General features: G+C 29.8%; 2 protein-coding genes across 3 annotated transcripts; one reads left to right on the plus strand and one right to left on the minus strand.

The window, feature by feature from the left end:
* Positions 1-335: 335 nt before the first annotated feature.
* On the plus strand, positions 336-1504 carry LOC126852044 (uncharacterized). Of its 2 annotated transcripts, XM_050596526.1 has the most exons (3): positions 336-747; positions 826-1221; positions 1291-1504. In XM_050596526.1, exons 1-2 carry the CDS (start codon positions 722-724, stop codon positions 1208-1210), a joined length of 411 nt encoding a protein of 136 aa, XP_050452483.1. In that variant the 5' UTR covers positions 336-721; the 3' UTR covers positions 1211-1221; positions 1291-1504. The 2 variants fall into 2 exon arrangements, with proteins under 2 accessions (XP_050452483.1, XP_050452482.1); XM_050596525.1 differs by having other exon boundaries at positions 826-1504.
* Positions 1287-3737, minus strand: LOC126852136 (uncharacterized). The gene is made up of 3 exons (XM_050596620.1): positions 3689-3737; positions 2491-3605; positions 1287-1343 (listed from the first exon to the last, which is right to left on the minus strand). The coding sequence occupies exons 1-3, from the start codon at positions 3735-3737 to the stop codon at positions 1287-1289; spliced, it is 1221 nt and encodes a 406-aa protein (XP_050452577.1).
* Positions 3738-14668: the final 10931 nt, after the last annotated feature.

Raw genomic sequence — 14668 nt, forward strand, 5'->3', positions numbered from 1 at the left:
GTGTTTCGTCGTGCATTAATACCTTGTCGCCTACTTTAAATTTTATTTCTCTAGTATTTTTATCATACTGTTTTTTAGCTTTTATTTTTTCTTTTTTTATACGTTCTTTTGCGAACTGGTTCGTGGCTCGTAGCCTTTCCTTTAGTTCTTGCGCGTAATCGTCGTAGTTATACGTTGGTTTCGGTGGTTTTGTTAGTGATGTAGGTAACTCCGCTTGATGACCGTAAACTAATTCGAAGGGTGTGTATCCCATGGCTGTATGTGGTGTTGTGTTGTATGTAAACATCGCGAACGGTATCCATTCGTCCCAGTCTGTCTGGGTTCGTTTATATTGACAACGGACCAATAGGCGGGGCTTAAAAAACATGGCTACGTTTTGTGTGCAAGTAAAGAATTACCCATAAGTTTACATTGAATTAGTGTTATAAATTTTATTTATTTATGTTTTCTATAAACGAACTTTTTGACTGGGCTGGATCAAATCTAGCTCAGAAAAATTATAAAAACGCAGAACAAATTCTGGCAGCTGGTCATTTAATAAGATGTGGTAAGAATATTGAAAAAGTAAACAGTGACGTTGTGAGTTTTACAGCATTGTGTTTACAAAGTTCTCACGTAAAAGAAAAACCTCATGAAATTGAAGGCTTAATTTCAAAGTCGGGAAAAATTTTATCGGTTAATTGTTCGTGTAAGGCTGGTAAGGGCGCAAAATAAACACGTGATGGCTGCTTTATTATATTGCTACCGGTAAGTAATTTTCTAACCTCAATCGTCATTGAGCGGCTAAAAACTTATTATTTCATAAATTTTTTTTTTTCATTTCAGGAAAGGGGATCAGCTTGAAGTTTTATCTTGTACTGATAAAAAATGTGAATGGAAAAATAAGCAAGATCGTATTCTAAAAGAATATAATTCGACCCCGATTCACCAACATGCTTGTTTTTCCAAGGTGAAACGTAAGTGCCAAAGTAACCAAGATGCGAGAAATGACCCAGTAACTGTTAATAATTCTGTAAGTGAACAAGATTATAATGAAGACCTTGATGAAGTTCACGAAGGTGAAGTCTTTGAAGAAGTGGTATCTACCAGTGCTATAAAACGAAAGTATCCAGGATGGAGCACCGTAAAAAGTCTTACTGAGGATCAGAGAATGCTCATAGTTGAGAAAGTTCAGGCTAAATTGAAAGACTCGGCGTTTGTTAAACATTAGTAAAAAACATGGTAACATGGTGTACATAATGATTTGTTTATAAAAGCTTATATTTTAATAGTTTTTGGATAATTTTTCAGTGTTGGAAGGCATGAACCCATTGTAATTGATCGTAATCAAAATCTCGACGTTTCTGATATGGAAAAGCAACAACTGAAGGTGATATTTACGTTACAACGAAATGAATTGATGGAAGATATTAAAAGTATGAAAATCACTTATTTATACGAATGCTGTATAGACACTATCAAAGACTTGTACTGTAATTATGAAGAAGTTTGTGTAAAAACTAAATTACATTACTCAGAGTGGCATAAAGAAAGGCGATTCCGGATAACTGGATCAACTTGCTATCAGCTTTTTACTTATACTTCTAATAAGAATCCGGATTGGCAGAAAAAATGTGATTCTTTTTTTTCTCTGAAAAACTTTCGGAGTGAATATACTGATTATGGGAAAAAACAGAAGGGGAAGCTCGGGAGTGCTTTAGAAAAGCAACGAACAAAGATATTATTGAAACTGGACTAATCATATGTCAACAAAATCCGTGGCTCGCTTATTCCCCTGATGGAGTTATTTTTAAAGATGGAAAACCGTCAGAAGTACTGGAAATTAAATGTCCTTTCCAAGGAAAATCAAAGGATATTCACACAGTCGTTCAATCTGTAATTGGCAAATTTTTAATCCAAGACGGTGAAAACATTAGTTTAAAAAAAAGACATGAGTTCTATGGACAAGTGCAATTAGGAATGGCTGTCATTAATGTCAAGAAAACGTCATTTGTGATTTATTCATCGTTCGATAAACGAGCTTTCATACTGACTGTTGATTTCGATAGTGTATTCGTGATAAAGATGTTGACGGCTTTAAAAAAAGCATATTATCAGAAAATGCTACATATTATTTGTGCAATTAAACAAGATTCTATAAATAACAACCAAAATAATGGCCAAAGCTAATTAATATCCTAACTAATATTTAATTGAAATAAATTATTTATGGCATGTGATAATACAATTAATAAGAAAAATCTACATATTTATGTTTGTATTAATGTTAAGAGAAATATTAGTTTTGTAAAACAAATCGATAAATAAAATGAACATGATATAAGAAACATTATGTTTATTATTTTTTGTTAATACATTTTAGTGTTTTCTGTATATTATTTACAAATTGTTAATTTCTTATTTTCCCATAAATTTATCATCTTTTAAAATAGGCGAACTGAGGTTGACTGTTGCACAAATAACAGAAAAAATATCTTCTATAATTGGTACCAGTTTCACCGACATTGTTTCACCAACCACCGCAAAGGCTTTGATTCGTTGATTAGATCTTTCTATGTGAACTCGAGCTTTAGCTATTTGTGAGGTAAGAATTGCTTCACTTTTGGAGAATTGTTTTTTATCTTTTAGGAAAGGAGGTCTAATAAGTTTCCAACTTTTTCGAGCACAAAGCTCGTCTATCAGAAATCCTCGATCACACATTACTCCATCATTAACTTCTAACAAATTTATTAATTCACTCTTCGAAAATATTTCAGTATCAGTAGCTCTTCCTCCAAACGGTTTACTTATAAATGTTATCGTCCCTCCTGGTGATACTCCGGTCATAACCTTGATCGTTGGAGATGATTTATAATGCGAATAAACAACTTCTTGACAGCATAACTTAGTTGGAGCTTGTATGAAAATTTCCGTGCAATCTACGACAATTCTCACATCTTCAAATCCTTCGAACACTTTTGGTAAATTTCGAGAGATTTCATCCCTTGATGGCCAAGATATCATAGGTCTTAATGTCTCACTTAACATTTGCAAAGTTTTATAAAAAATTCGTTGACAGTGCCTCGGTGTACAATTATTAAAAATAACTGCTAAAAATGAGTACGAAAGATTCTGTTTTAATTTAACATAGGTCATGATTATTTTGTCTCTCAAGCTCATTTGAGTTTTGTGCATAGTTTGACCATAATTATCATTAACAAGTTCAACGGTCATATCCAATATTTCATAGGATTGAATTCCTGTTGCTGTTCGTAAATCTTGTTCTGTCCTGATAAAATCCATGAATGATGGTTTTATAAATAAAGTTTCCACCTGAACACCAACATCATTGTATGATTTATCTAAAGATATTTCAACAACATTTTCATTTATAAAACAATCTTCATCGCTTTTATCAGGTAAAATATTATTCGAATTTCCGACACTAGAATCCTCACTAATGTTTTCATGTTTTTTAACGGCTTCCTTTTTTAAACTCCGATTTATGCGACGCTGACATCGTGCCTCTTTATTTTTTTCAGCTTGATTTGATACTGTAGCAGAGCTCGGCAAATTACATGATGGAATACATGTTTTTTTTAAAGTCATTTTTTTTGTAATAACGCCTGCAAAGAAAAAATTTTTCATATTTATTGAATTTTAAATTTACTTTCTCACGGATTATTTAGGTTAAACATTATCAACTTACCTGGTATAGTAAAATCACTCCTTTTAAAATGTAATGAACACACTCTCATATGGGGATTTGTATTTTTCAATTTTAAAGCACGTTTCCAGGCTTTAAACCTATCAATATTTTTTCTTTTTTTCCGAAAAAATTTTCAATGTAAACAAAACTGCTACCAGGTTTAGGTATTGCATGAAAACTAATTTCTAAATTTTCATGGGATTTACTACCACAACCATTCACAGCACAATAAACTCTACTCTTATTTTTTGTACGTGGATTTAATTTAATGAGTTCCATTTTCATTAATTGATTTTTATTTTCTTTTTAAATTAAATTTAATGAATTATTTGATATACTTGTGTATAAAAGTGCACACTAAAACTAGTACTTTTTTTAGCCACCAGACGTCGTGACCAAAGTGGTCAGTTCCCAATAGTGTCACAAATATTCGGCAAATGTTCGATGCGATCTTTCTAACGCGCCATTACTTTCCGGGTGATAGGCGGTTGTTCGTATTTTATTTATTTTTAATAATTTGCACGTATTTTTAAATATTTTGCTTAAGAAGTTTGTGCCTTGATCAGTTAGGATTTTTTCCGGAATTCCGTGTTCTAATACAATTTTTGTAATAAATTCCTTACTAATCGTGTTCGCTTCTTGGTTAGGGATCGGTATCGCTTTGCTAAATTTCGTTAAATTATCTTGGAAGGTTAATAGATATTTATTTCCATTTGTTGTGACAGTTAGCGCTCCTACAATATCTAGGGCGCATTTTTCAAATGGTTTAGTGGATGTATCCGTAATTATTAACGGTACTTTATTTTTTTGCGATAATTTATTTTTTTGGCAATATTTGCATTTGGCTATATATCTCTCAACATCTTTTGTTAATCCTGGCCAATTATGAATTAAGCGAATTCTTCGTATAATTCGCTCGATTCCTTGATGTCCTCCTGTGGGTGCATCATGATTCATATAATATTTGTTTCTTTTCTTCCTCCATATATGTTTTTTCTTCATCGGAGTGTGTCTCTTCTTCTATCGCGAGGATTTCTCGCTCTTCCTCCTTTACCTCATTCGTATTTCGGATTACGTTGCGGCTCAGTGCATCGGCATTAGTGTTCGCTCGTCCGGCCTTGTGTATGATTTCATAATCGTATTCTTCTAATTTAAGTCTCCGGATTAATCTTAATCCGGGATCATTGACATTAAAAAGCCATATTAATGGTTTATGGTCGGTTACGATTTTAAATTTTGTGCCATATACGTATGGCCTAAAATGTTTTACGGCCCATACGATCGCTAGCAATTCTTTCTCTGTCATATTATAGTTTTGCTCCGCGCGAGATAATACTCTGCTTGCGTAAGCAATCGGACGGTCATCGCTCACCTTTCCTTGTGACAACATTGCTCCGATTGTATAGTCGGATGCATCGGTGGTCACTGTAAATTCTTGATTAAAGTCTGGAAATCTTAGCATTGGCGTCATTAGTTTTTCTTTTAATATTTCAAAGGCGTTTTGTTGCTCCGTTGTCCATTCAAATTTTTCGGTTTTCTTCGTTAGTTTTGTCAACGGTTTTGCTATTTTGGAAAAGTCTTCAATAAATTTCCTATTAATATCCAGCTAAGCCTATGAATGATTGTATGTCCTTTACTTTTTTGGGCGTTGGAAATTCTTTTATCGCTATTAGCTTTGACGGGTCCGGAGATATTCCGTTCTCCGAAATAATATGACATAAATAAATTACTTTTTTGCGCAAAAATTCGCATTTATCCAGTTGTAACTTCAAATTATTCTCTCGGAGTCTCTGCAATACTTCCTTGAGTTTGTTGTGGTTCTCTAGGCTTGATCCGTAAATCACCATGTCATCTAAATAAACCAGACATTTAAGTCCTTGCATTTCTATTAGCACTGAATTCATCAGACGTTGGAATGATACTGGCGCATTTTTTAGTCCAAATGGCATTCTATTAAATTCATAATGTCCGTAGGGTTGAAAATGCTGTTTTATTTTTATCTTTTTCGGTCATCGGTATCTGGTGGTAACCTGATGAGCACATATACTCATATACCTAATTTATTAAATATTACGAACAGATCTAACGTGGCCGAATCCGTAGCTGTTAGGATAAAATATAATTGTTCAATATATTAAATTATGAAGAAGGATACTAACTAATTTATCATAAATTAGTAAAACTAATAGTAAATAATAAATATTACAAAAAGAAACTCAGGGTTGAAAAGTTGGAAGGATCCTGGATTATAAGGAATAGATTATAATAAAATGAGGGAATCAAAAATATTTATAACCGGAAAATTGTCTCAACAGAACTATAAATTTAATAATGAAAATTTGCATAAGTGCGATCAACCATATTGATTTCGACAATTCTTCTGTAGTAGTTCTAATCAATAATATATTTAGTTTCATTAATAACTGTGTCCCTTTATAGTTTATTAATGGTAAGCCGACCCTTCGGATAACGATTCCAAGATCTTCGTTGCACCCTCTTACAGCCTTTCTTGGAGTGCCGACTTCGCCGATTTGTTGCCTAGCTCATATCCAATAGTGGAAAGTCTCGTCGCCCTATTTCCTTGACATTTCATTGTCATATTTTATCAACCGCCTCTCAATCAGTTTTCCAATTGTTTTGAATGTGTTAGCTATAAACTTAAATTATCTCAACCATGACCGTTTTCTATCATTTCTCTCATTCTATTTGTTTACAATAATCTTATTAATTTTCCCCTTTAGAGTGAGAATTCCTATTGAGTCGGTTAACGTTGAGAGAAATATCGTATTCTTCAAACTTCACGTCGTAAGTAAATTAAAACTCCCTAGAATTGTCAAGCGTAAAAATAAATTAGAGTCGTCTCAGTTCTTTCATTTAGAAATTACTTTATTGTGACACGAAACTCATAGTCCTGCTTGTTACAATGCTTTGATATTCTAGCTCTTAATTCGTCAAAATTTATAGTTCTTATAATAGATGCAGAATGGAAAAAGTGATGGTTTTAGATACTGGTGATGTCATTCTATCATAAAATATTTATTTTATCCGTAAACTACGTTGCGGTATTTTAAAATCAATAATGTAGCATTTTCTTATTTTTATGAGTTTTTTCCGCGAGATTTTTATAAGATTATTTCCACGATGATTGGCCCAATTTTCCTTGCAATTGCTGGGTCCATCCAAATAGCGATGTGTTAAGAGGATCCTTAAGCGATGGATGAACTCTGACGAGTTAGCGCCCTCATCTAAACGTAACTAAAAATGTCAACAATACCGAAATTTTTAGTTGCGCCATTATCGGCATTATTTAATACATGCATAAAACCATTTTTTGCATTGTGTTCAATATGTTGAAATCAGACAACATCGTTTTTATTACTCTTCCATCATCTCGCACGTATATCCAAACACATCTATACGTGTCAGTAAAATATAGATGTGTCTGCTTTTATTGCATAATTCGAACATATACAATTTTAACATTGCTCACATTATAACATATATTTATATATATGTTATAATTATATATATATATATATATATATATATATATATATATATATATATATTTTTCTATATTGTATTTCTGTATTGTATTTCAAGAAAATAACTTGATTTAACTCATTTATGTTTGTGCATATGTGTATTTATTTTTTACATATGCATGTTATATAAGAAATATGTATATATATATATATATATATATATATATATATATACATATATATATATGTATGTATGTATGTATGTATGTATGTATATATATATATATATATATATATATATATATATATATATATTTTAATAGACAAGTGTTTATACGACCAAACTGGCAATTTATTGTTTGATCATTCTATCACGACGTTTCGACCATATGATTTTGGTCCTTATCAAGTGAAAGTTATAATTAAAAAGTAGAAAGATAAAAATCGAAATGTCAAACTGACATTGTGTCAACCACTATGTTTGGAATACTGAGAACGACAGTCTTTCTCTTGATAAGGACCAAAACCATATGGTCGAAACGTCGTGATAGAATAATCAAACAATAAATTGCCAGTTTGGTCGTATAAACACTTGTCTATTAATTTATTTACTGGCGACATTTTTAAAATTAAACATAATAATATATATATATATATATATATATATATATATATATATATATATATTATATAATAATTCAATTATAATAAGTAATGAATAATTATATAAGAATTATAAATTAATTAATAATATTAATAATATTAATTAAAATTATTATATTATTTTTTTAATCTCTATAAAAACCATAATAAAATTAAATTATTAAAATAAAGCTACTGATAATATTTAACAATATAATAATTAAACAATATCTAATTACTATATTATCTTCCTTCTACTCTCTCTCTCTCTCTCGAATCCGCTTTGATACTTTCCTCCTTCCCTCTCTCATCTCTCTCTCATTTCTCTCTTTGCCTATCCTGAGATTTAAAGACCTATCCTATGATCCATGATTTATGATTTACTATGATCCGACTGATCCTGATTTATTTTCTATCCTGAATATGGATTGTGAGACTTGCATGAAGCGCGCGTCGACCGTCTCGATTCTTCGATGCTTTCTTTGCTTGATACTACTCTTCTGTTAATTCTTAAATAACACGTTTTCTTTCTTCCTTTTCTCTTTTTTTCTCTATCTTTTCTTTTCTCTATTCTTTGTCTCTTCTTTAACTTTATATAAAACATTTAAAAGATTATTAATTATAATTATATTTAACCATTTAAAAAATTTAATACTACAATTAATGTTAATAATTATGTTTAATTTTAAAAATGTCGCCAGTAAATAAATTAATAAACAAGTGTTTATACGACCAAACTGGCAATTTATTGTTTGATTATTATATCACGACATTTCGAACATATGGTTTTGGTCCTTATCAAGTGAAACTAAAATAACAATACAATAAATAATGATAGTCATGTTACAATGAAATAAATAGAATTAAGCAACTTACGTTATAATTAAAAAGTAGAAAAAGAAAAATCGAAATGTCAAACTGACATTGTGTCAACCACTATGTTTGGAATACTGAGATCAACTAAACGACCTTTATTAATTTATCGTATATGTTGTTTAAATTCTCTGTATCTTTTTGGGAATTAATAGTGTTGTCAAATTTTTGAATAAAAAACATTTCAGCTATTTCTCTCTTTCTTACATGTTTTTCGTTATGTATTGTTATTTTAGTTTCACTTGATAAGGACCAAAACCATATGGTCGAAACGTCGTGATATAATAATCAAACAATAAATTGCCAGTTTGGTCGTATAAACACTTGTTTATTAATGTTAATAATATTAAATAACATTAATAAAATTAAATAATATAAATAATATTTATATATTTTTATAATAATATTGCTTAATAATATATGTATATAGAGAGAGAGAGAATGCGAGAGAAAGAGGGGGTGAAAGGGAGAGACACATAAAAATACAGAGAGAGAAATAGAGAGAAGAAAAGAAAGGAAGAGAAAAAAGATAGTTCTATTTAAAATTAATGGAAAGGAAGAATAAGCAAAAGATAAGAAGAGGAAGTTAAGACAGAAAGTCTAAATAATTTTTTAAATTTTTTATTTATGGTTAAAGAAGAGACGAAAAACAGGGAAAAGAAAAAGACAGAGAAAGAGACAGAGAGAGAAAAGAGTTTTATTTAAAATTAAAGAAAAGGAAGAATAAGCAAAAGATAAGAAGAGAGATAAACAGAAAGTAAAATGTTAAATATGTTTAATATTATTAACTTTTTAATTATAGTTTTAATAATATTATAGTATTACAATATATATAATAATATAATAATATTATAGTATTACAATATATTTAATTATATTGAAAAATGTTATGTTTACCTAATTATATTCCTTCTTTTTTTCTTCTGTCTCTCTTCTTCTCTCTCCTTCTTTTTTGCTTATTCTTCTTTAATTTTAAATAAAGCTTCCTTCTTTTTCTATCTTCTCTCTCTTTTCTTCTCCCTTTCTTTATCTCTTTCTTTTTTCTATTCTTTGTCTCTTTTTTAACTTTAAATAAAATGTTTAAAAGATTATTAATTAAAAATATTTAGTCATTAAAAAAATTGATTACATAATTTAATAATATCTACTATAAATAACTTTAATAATATTAAATAATATTAATAATATTAATAATATTTATTAATAATATTCAACAATATCTACCTGATATTCTTTGCCTTCTCCTTTTATTTTCCTTCTCTCTCTCTCTCTCTCTCTCTCTCTCTCTCTCTCTTTCTGCCTCTCATGATAAGCACATTACATCTTATTATGTAAGGCTACGTTGGCTTAAGGTCGATTCTAGAAGAGCTTATTTTGTTGGATGCCTATTGTATAAGATATTAGAAACTAAACAACCAAGTCTCCTACACTCCAATTTTAACTGCAGGATTACAACAACTGATTATGCTACTAAGGCTCCGAGGGATATATTATTTCTGCCACAATGTAGGACGGAACTGTATAAACGTTCGTTTAGACTCAAATCTTCTAGGTTTTGGAATGGTCTCTCTCAATCTATTCGGAGTGCGACGACACTGGCAGATTTTAAACAAAGACTCTATTCGCATTTACTCACTTGTGCCTCTTCATGATTGAGGTTTAATTCGGAATGTTTCTTAGAATGCTCAGTATACTCTTGCATCTCTCTCTGGCATGTTTTAAGACTGAAAATTATCAGTCATAATGTACATTTCACACATAAGCATATTTTTTGCTTGTTTATGCACATTGCGCACACTCATATTTGTACATTTATACATACACATATATACATACATACATACATACATACTCACATACCACACATTTTTTTTATATACTTAGCACTATTATGTTGTTACTTTTAATGTATTTTTATTTACGGCGCTTGAGGGGATTTTGACCTAGAGCGCTTAATAAATGAAGCTTTCTCTCTCTCTCTCTCTCTCTCTCTCTCTCTCTCTCTCTTTTGCTTATACTATTTCTCCTTCAATTTTAAATAACATGTTCTTCTTCTATCTTTTGTCTCTTCCTTTCCCTCTCTCTATCACTTTCTTTTTCTTATTCTTTGTCTCTTCTTTAACTTTAAATAAAACATTTAAAATATCTCTTTAATTAAAACATTAAAAATAATCTTAAATAATACATTAAAATCTCTTAAATAAAACATTTAAAATCTCTTTCTCTTTCTCTTTCTCTCTTTCTTTTTCTCCCTCTCTTTCTCGTTTATTCTTCGTTTCTTCTTTAGCTTCAAATAAAACATTTATATTAATATTAAATGAATCGTTTATATTAATGTATCGTTTATAAGTAAAATATATATTTTAAGGAACATTTTGTATTAATATTAAATGAATCGTTTATATTAATATATCGTTTATAAATAATATACATTAAAATATATATTTATAAAGTATAAAAAAATATACATATATAATATACATACCTTTCTTTATTCGTCTTTCCTTTTTCCTCCTTCTTTCTATATTTATTAAATATATTTAACTGTATTTAATATTTCTTTTTTTAATTGTCAAATTATCAAATGACATATGTCAAACTAATAAACAAGTGTTTATACGACCAAACTGGCAATTTATTGTTTGATTATTATATCACGACGTTTCGACCATATGGTTTTGGTCCTTATCAAGTGAAAGTTATAATTAAAAAGTAGAAAGAAAAAATCTCAGTATTCCAAACATAGTGGTTGACACAATGTCAGTTTGACATTTCGATTTTTCTCTTTCTACTTTTTAATTATAACTTTCACTTGATAAGGACCAAAACCATATGGTCGAAACGTCGTGATATAATAATCAAACAATAAATTGCCAGTTTGGTCGTATAAACACTTGTTTATTAATTTATTTACTGGCGACATTTTTAAAATTAAACATAATATATGTCAAACTGTCAAACGGGTGAAGCAAGTCAAACGACACGGGTGAAGCAAGTCACACGAACGAGTAGCAACGCGAGAACGAAACAACCAATCAAGATCGCGGAAAAGCGACAATGTCAATAACATGCTTTTTTTAGAGAGGGATTATTTTCTGTACACCATTTGATCTGTACACCATTTGATCTGTACACCATTTTCATCTTATTATTCTGTACATAAAAATATTACGATCCAATTATCGAACACTAAATAATTTTCGAGAGATTTTATATTTTATACTAAAATATGTCAGATTAAGATACAAAATAACTCAAAAAATTCTTAATGAAAAAATATTTTTTATAGCGTTTTGGAAAGACATAAATTATAAGAATATGCAATAAAAAATAGGGAATTCCATTTAAGAAATTAAAAGTGACTTGACCTAACTCCTTGACTTGACCTTAACGATACCAAGGTCAAACCAATGAAACCTTCTTATGTTTGCCTCAAAATCATACAACTTTTGCTCAAAACGTTTTTCTCTAAAATGCTTAGTTTTTGAAAGAAAAGGGGTGTACGGATGGTTTAGGACACCCTGTATATTTATATTTTTCTATAAAACTGCTATAATTTTTAGTTTATATTACAAATATTAATTATTAAATATTAATTATTATATTATTTACATGTATTTTTATACAATTTTGCATTATTCCTCTCACATTAATATTATTACTACTATATAATTTTATATCTTTATATTTTTACACTCACTCAAACGCACGGAATGCTTGTTAGACTTCTCCTCAACACAATGCATCCTTCGTTATTCTAAAGAAATCTTTGTAATTAAAGAATACTTTGTCATTTGAGTGATTGTCAAAAGTGATTGTTCAAAATTGAAATATTCAAAAGATAAAATTTAACTGATTATTTCAACGGCAGACGTCGCCGATAAAGAGCTGTAATCCTCGAGATCAAAACACGAGTAAAACCAAACAGCGTCGGGGTCACCAGCTCCGTGCGTGATTGCGTGATTTCTCTATTATGAAAAAGTGTGACAAACACCTGGATTCTAGAATATTCGATGTCGAAAAACTTTCTTATGGAAATCGGCAGATCGCAAGTCTTCGCGGTCGTTAGTCAGTCGATCCTTGACGACGATCTGAGCTGGTCAATCCTCTCAAGTTTCATTTCACGCTGCTGTTCGCTCGTGTTCTGTACGCGTTCTTTTGAGTATTTTACAATTTCGAAAAATTAATTCGCTCGTGTCGTATAAGCCATCATCATTCTTGTTGTTCATCGCTCAACTGACATTCTCGTGTGCGAAGGAGTGTAAAACTTTGTGAGAGACGCCTCAATTCGTACTCATTAATTGCTATGTATTTGTGATTGTGACTAGTCCGAGAGCCGATGCTTGTTATCCGCATTGAGAATGTCTTCTGCCTCGCGTTAAAATCCATCCGACGGCCGCGTGTAAGATTTCCGTTCTAGCGAGGATTTCTAACAAGAAATCCTTCAAGATTTCCGAATCGCAGAAAAAGGCAGACCAAAAAAAGAATATTATCAATATATCCAATTGAATTGCGGAGCTCGTTCCCAAATAAAATACTCTTAAAACCACGTCACACTAGCAATCATTTCAAACTCCTTATCCAGCGAATCTGCGGATTCGCATTACATGTCGCTTCTCGCTCATCTCTGAACGTTCACATCTAAAAGATTCGTGTTATCGCATCGCGTTCGAATCTCGAACAGTGATCTACAATTCATTTTAACATCATAACATTTGATACGATTGAAAAACTCTAGAAAGGTACTCTAGAGAACACCATCTTTTAAAATTGGTAAATAAAAAAAAATTATTGTTTAAACATATGCTAAAATGTAAAATGAATGATGAGGATATCATATTCAATTTGACTTCCCCTATATGTTATACACCTTTGATTTGAACAAATTTTTTCTAATATAAATCGTCGATAAAAAAGAATGAATTATTAATGTGTGTTATTTTATTTAAGATATATTTATAGATAAATTTGTCTACACAATAAAAGCAGAAAATTTTTTATTTTTTTATAGTCAATTATTTTTAACTCAAAATTATATATCTTCATAATACACGTACATATAGTTATATAAATGTTTAATTTTACACATAACAATATGTCATATATTTAAAATTTTTCAGAGTTTCCGTATATCTGAGCTATAAAAGTATCATATAATCTTTATTCTAGAACATTCTAAAATTATTCCAGAATAATTTTGTCAAATACAAAAAAAAATTGTAACAATCTTTAATATATATATATATATATATATATATATATATATATATATATATATATATATAATATATATAATATTTATGGCATATAATAAAAGATAGTCATATTCTGTCAATAAATTTTATATACTTGGTATCAAAATATTAATGCATTTCTTGATGATATGCAAAGATTTGCCAATCGATTTTATATACTCACGTTTATTTCGTCATTAATTTCTGATAGCTTATCAGTTGACGTAGTCATGTTCTTCTGGAGTTCTATATCAAACATAGTCATTAATTTTTGCTTCTTTTCTAATCGTTTCTCAATTGCTAATCGCAAGATGGTGAATTGCATAATTACACCCTAAATATAAAAATTAACGAAATTAATAGAATTTTATAAAAAATTATTTCAAAATATTATTTTTTTATTTTAAGACGTTATTATTTACATTACGCACACACATCTATTGTAGAGATAAAAATTTATTGATTTTATCTCATTAAGCAGCATGGTAGTATCGCAATGCAATCGTGCTGAGTACATAAAAAACGCAAAAATGGTTAGTCCCACGACGACATTCGCACATCGAAGTGTTACTAAGAAGCTTATCCGAAATTTTCTGTCAAACATGCTTTGAATTAAAATATCTCAAAAAATATTGTTTTAATCAAAACTTTAATAATACTTTTCTCACATAATATTGATACAAGTTTTCGATTGTGATTAATTTGAATAAGATCGATGTAGTCAATTTAAGAATCTTCCGTGAAAA

This window comes from Cataglyphis hispanica, chromosome 9 (assembly GCF_021464435.1).
Source record: "Cataglyphis hispanica isolate Lineage 1 chromosome 9, ULB_Chis1_1.0, whole genome shotgun sequence".
Classification (NCBI taxonomy): Eukaryota; Metazoa; Arthropoda; class Insecta; order Hymenoptera; family Formicidae; genus Cataglyphis; species Cataglyphis hispanica.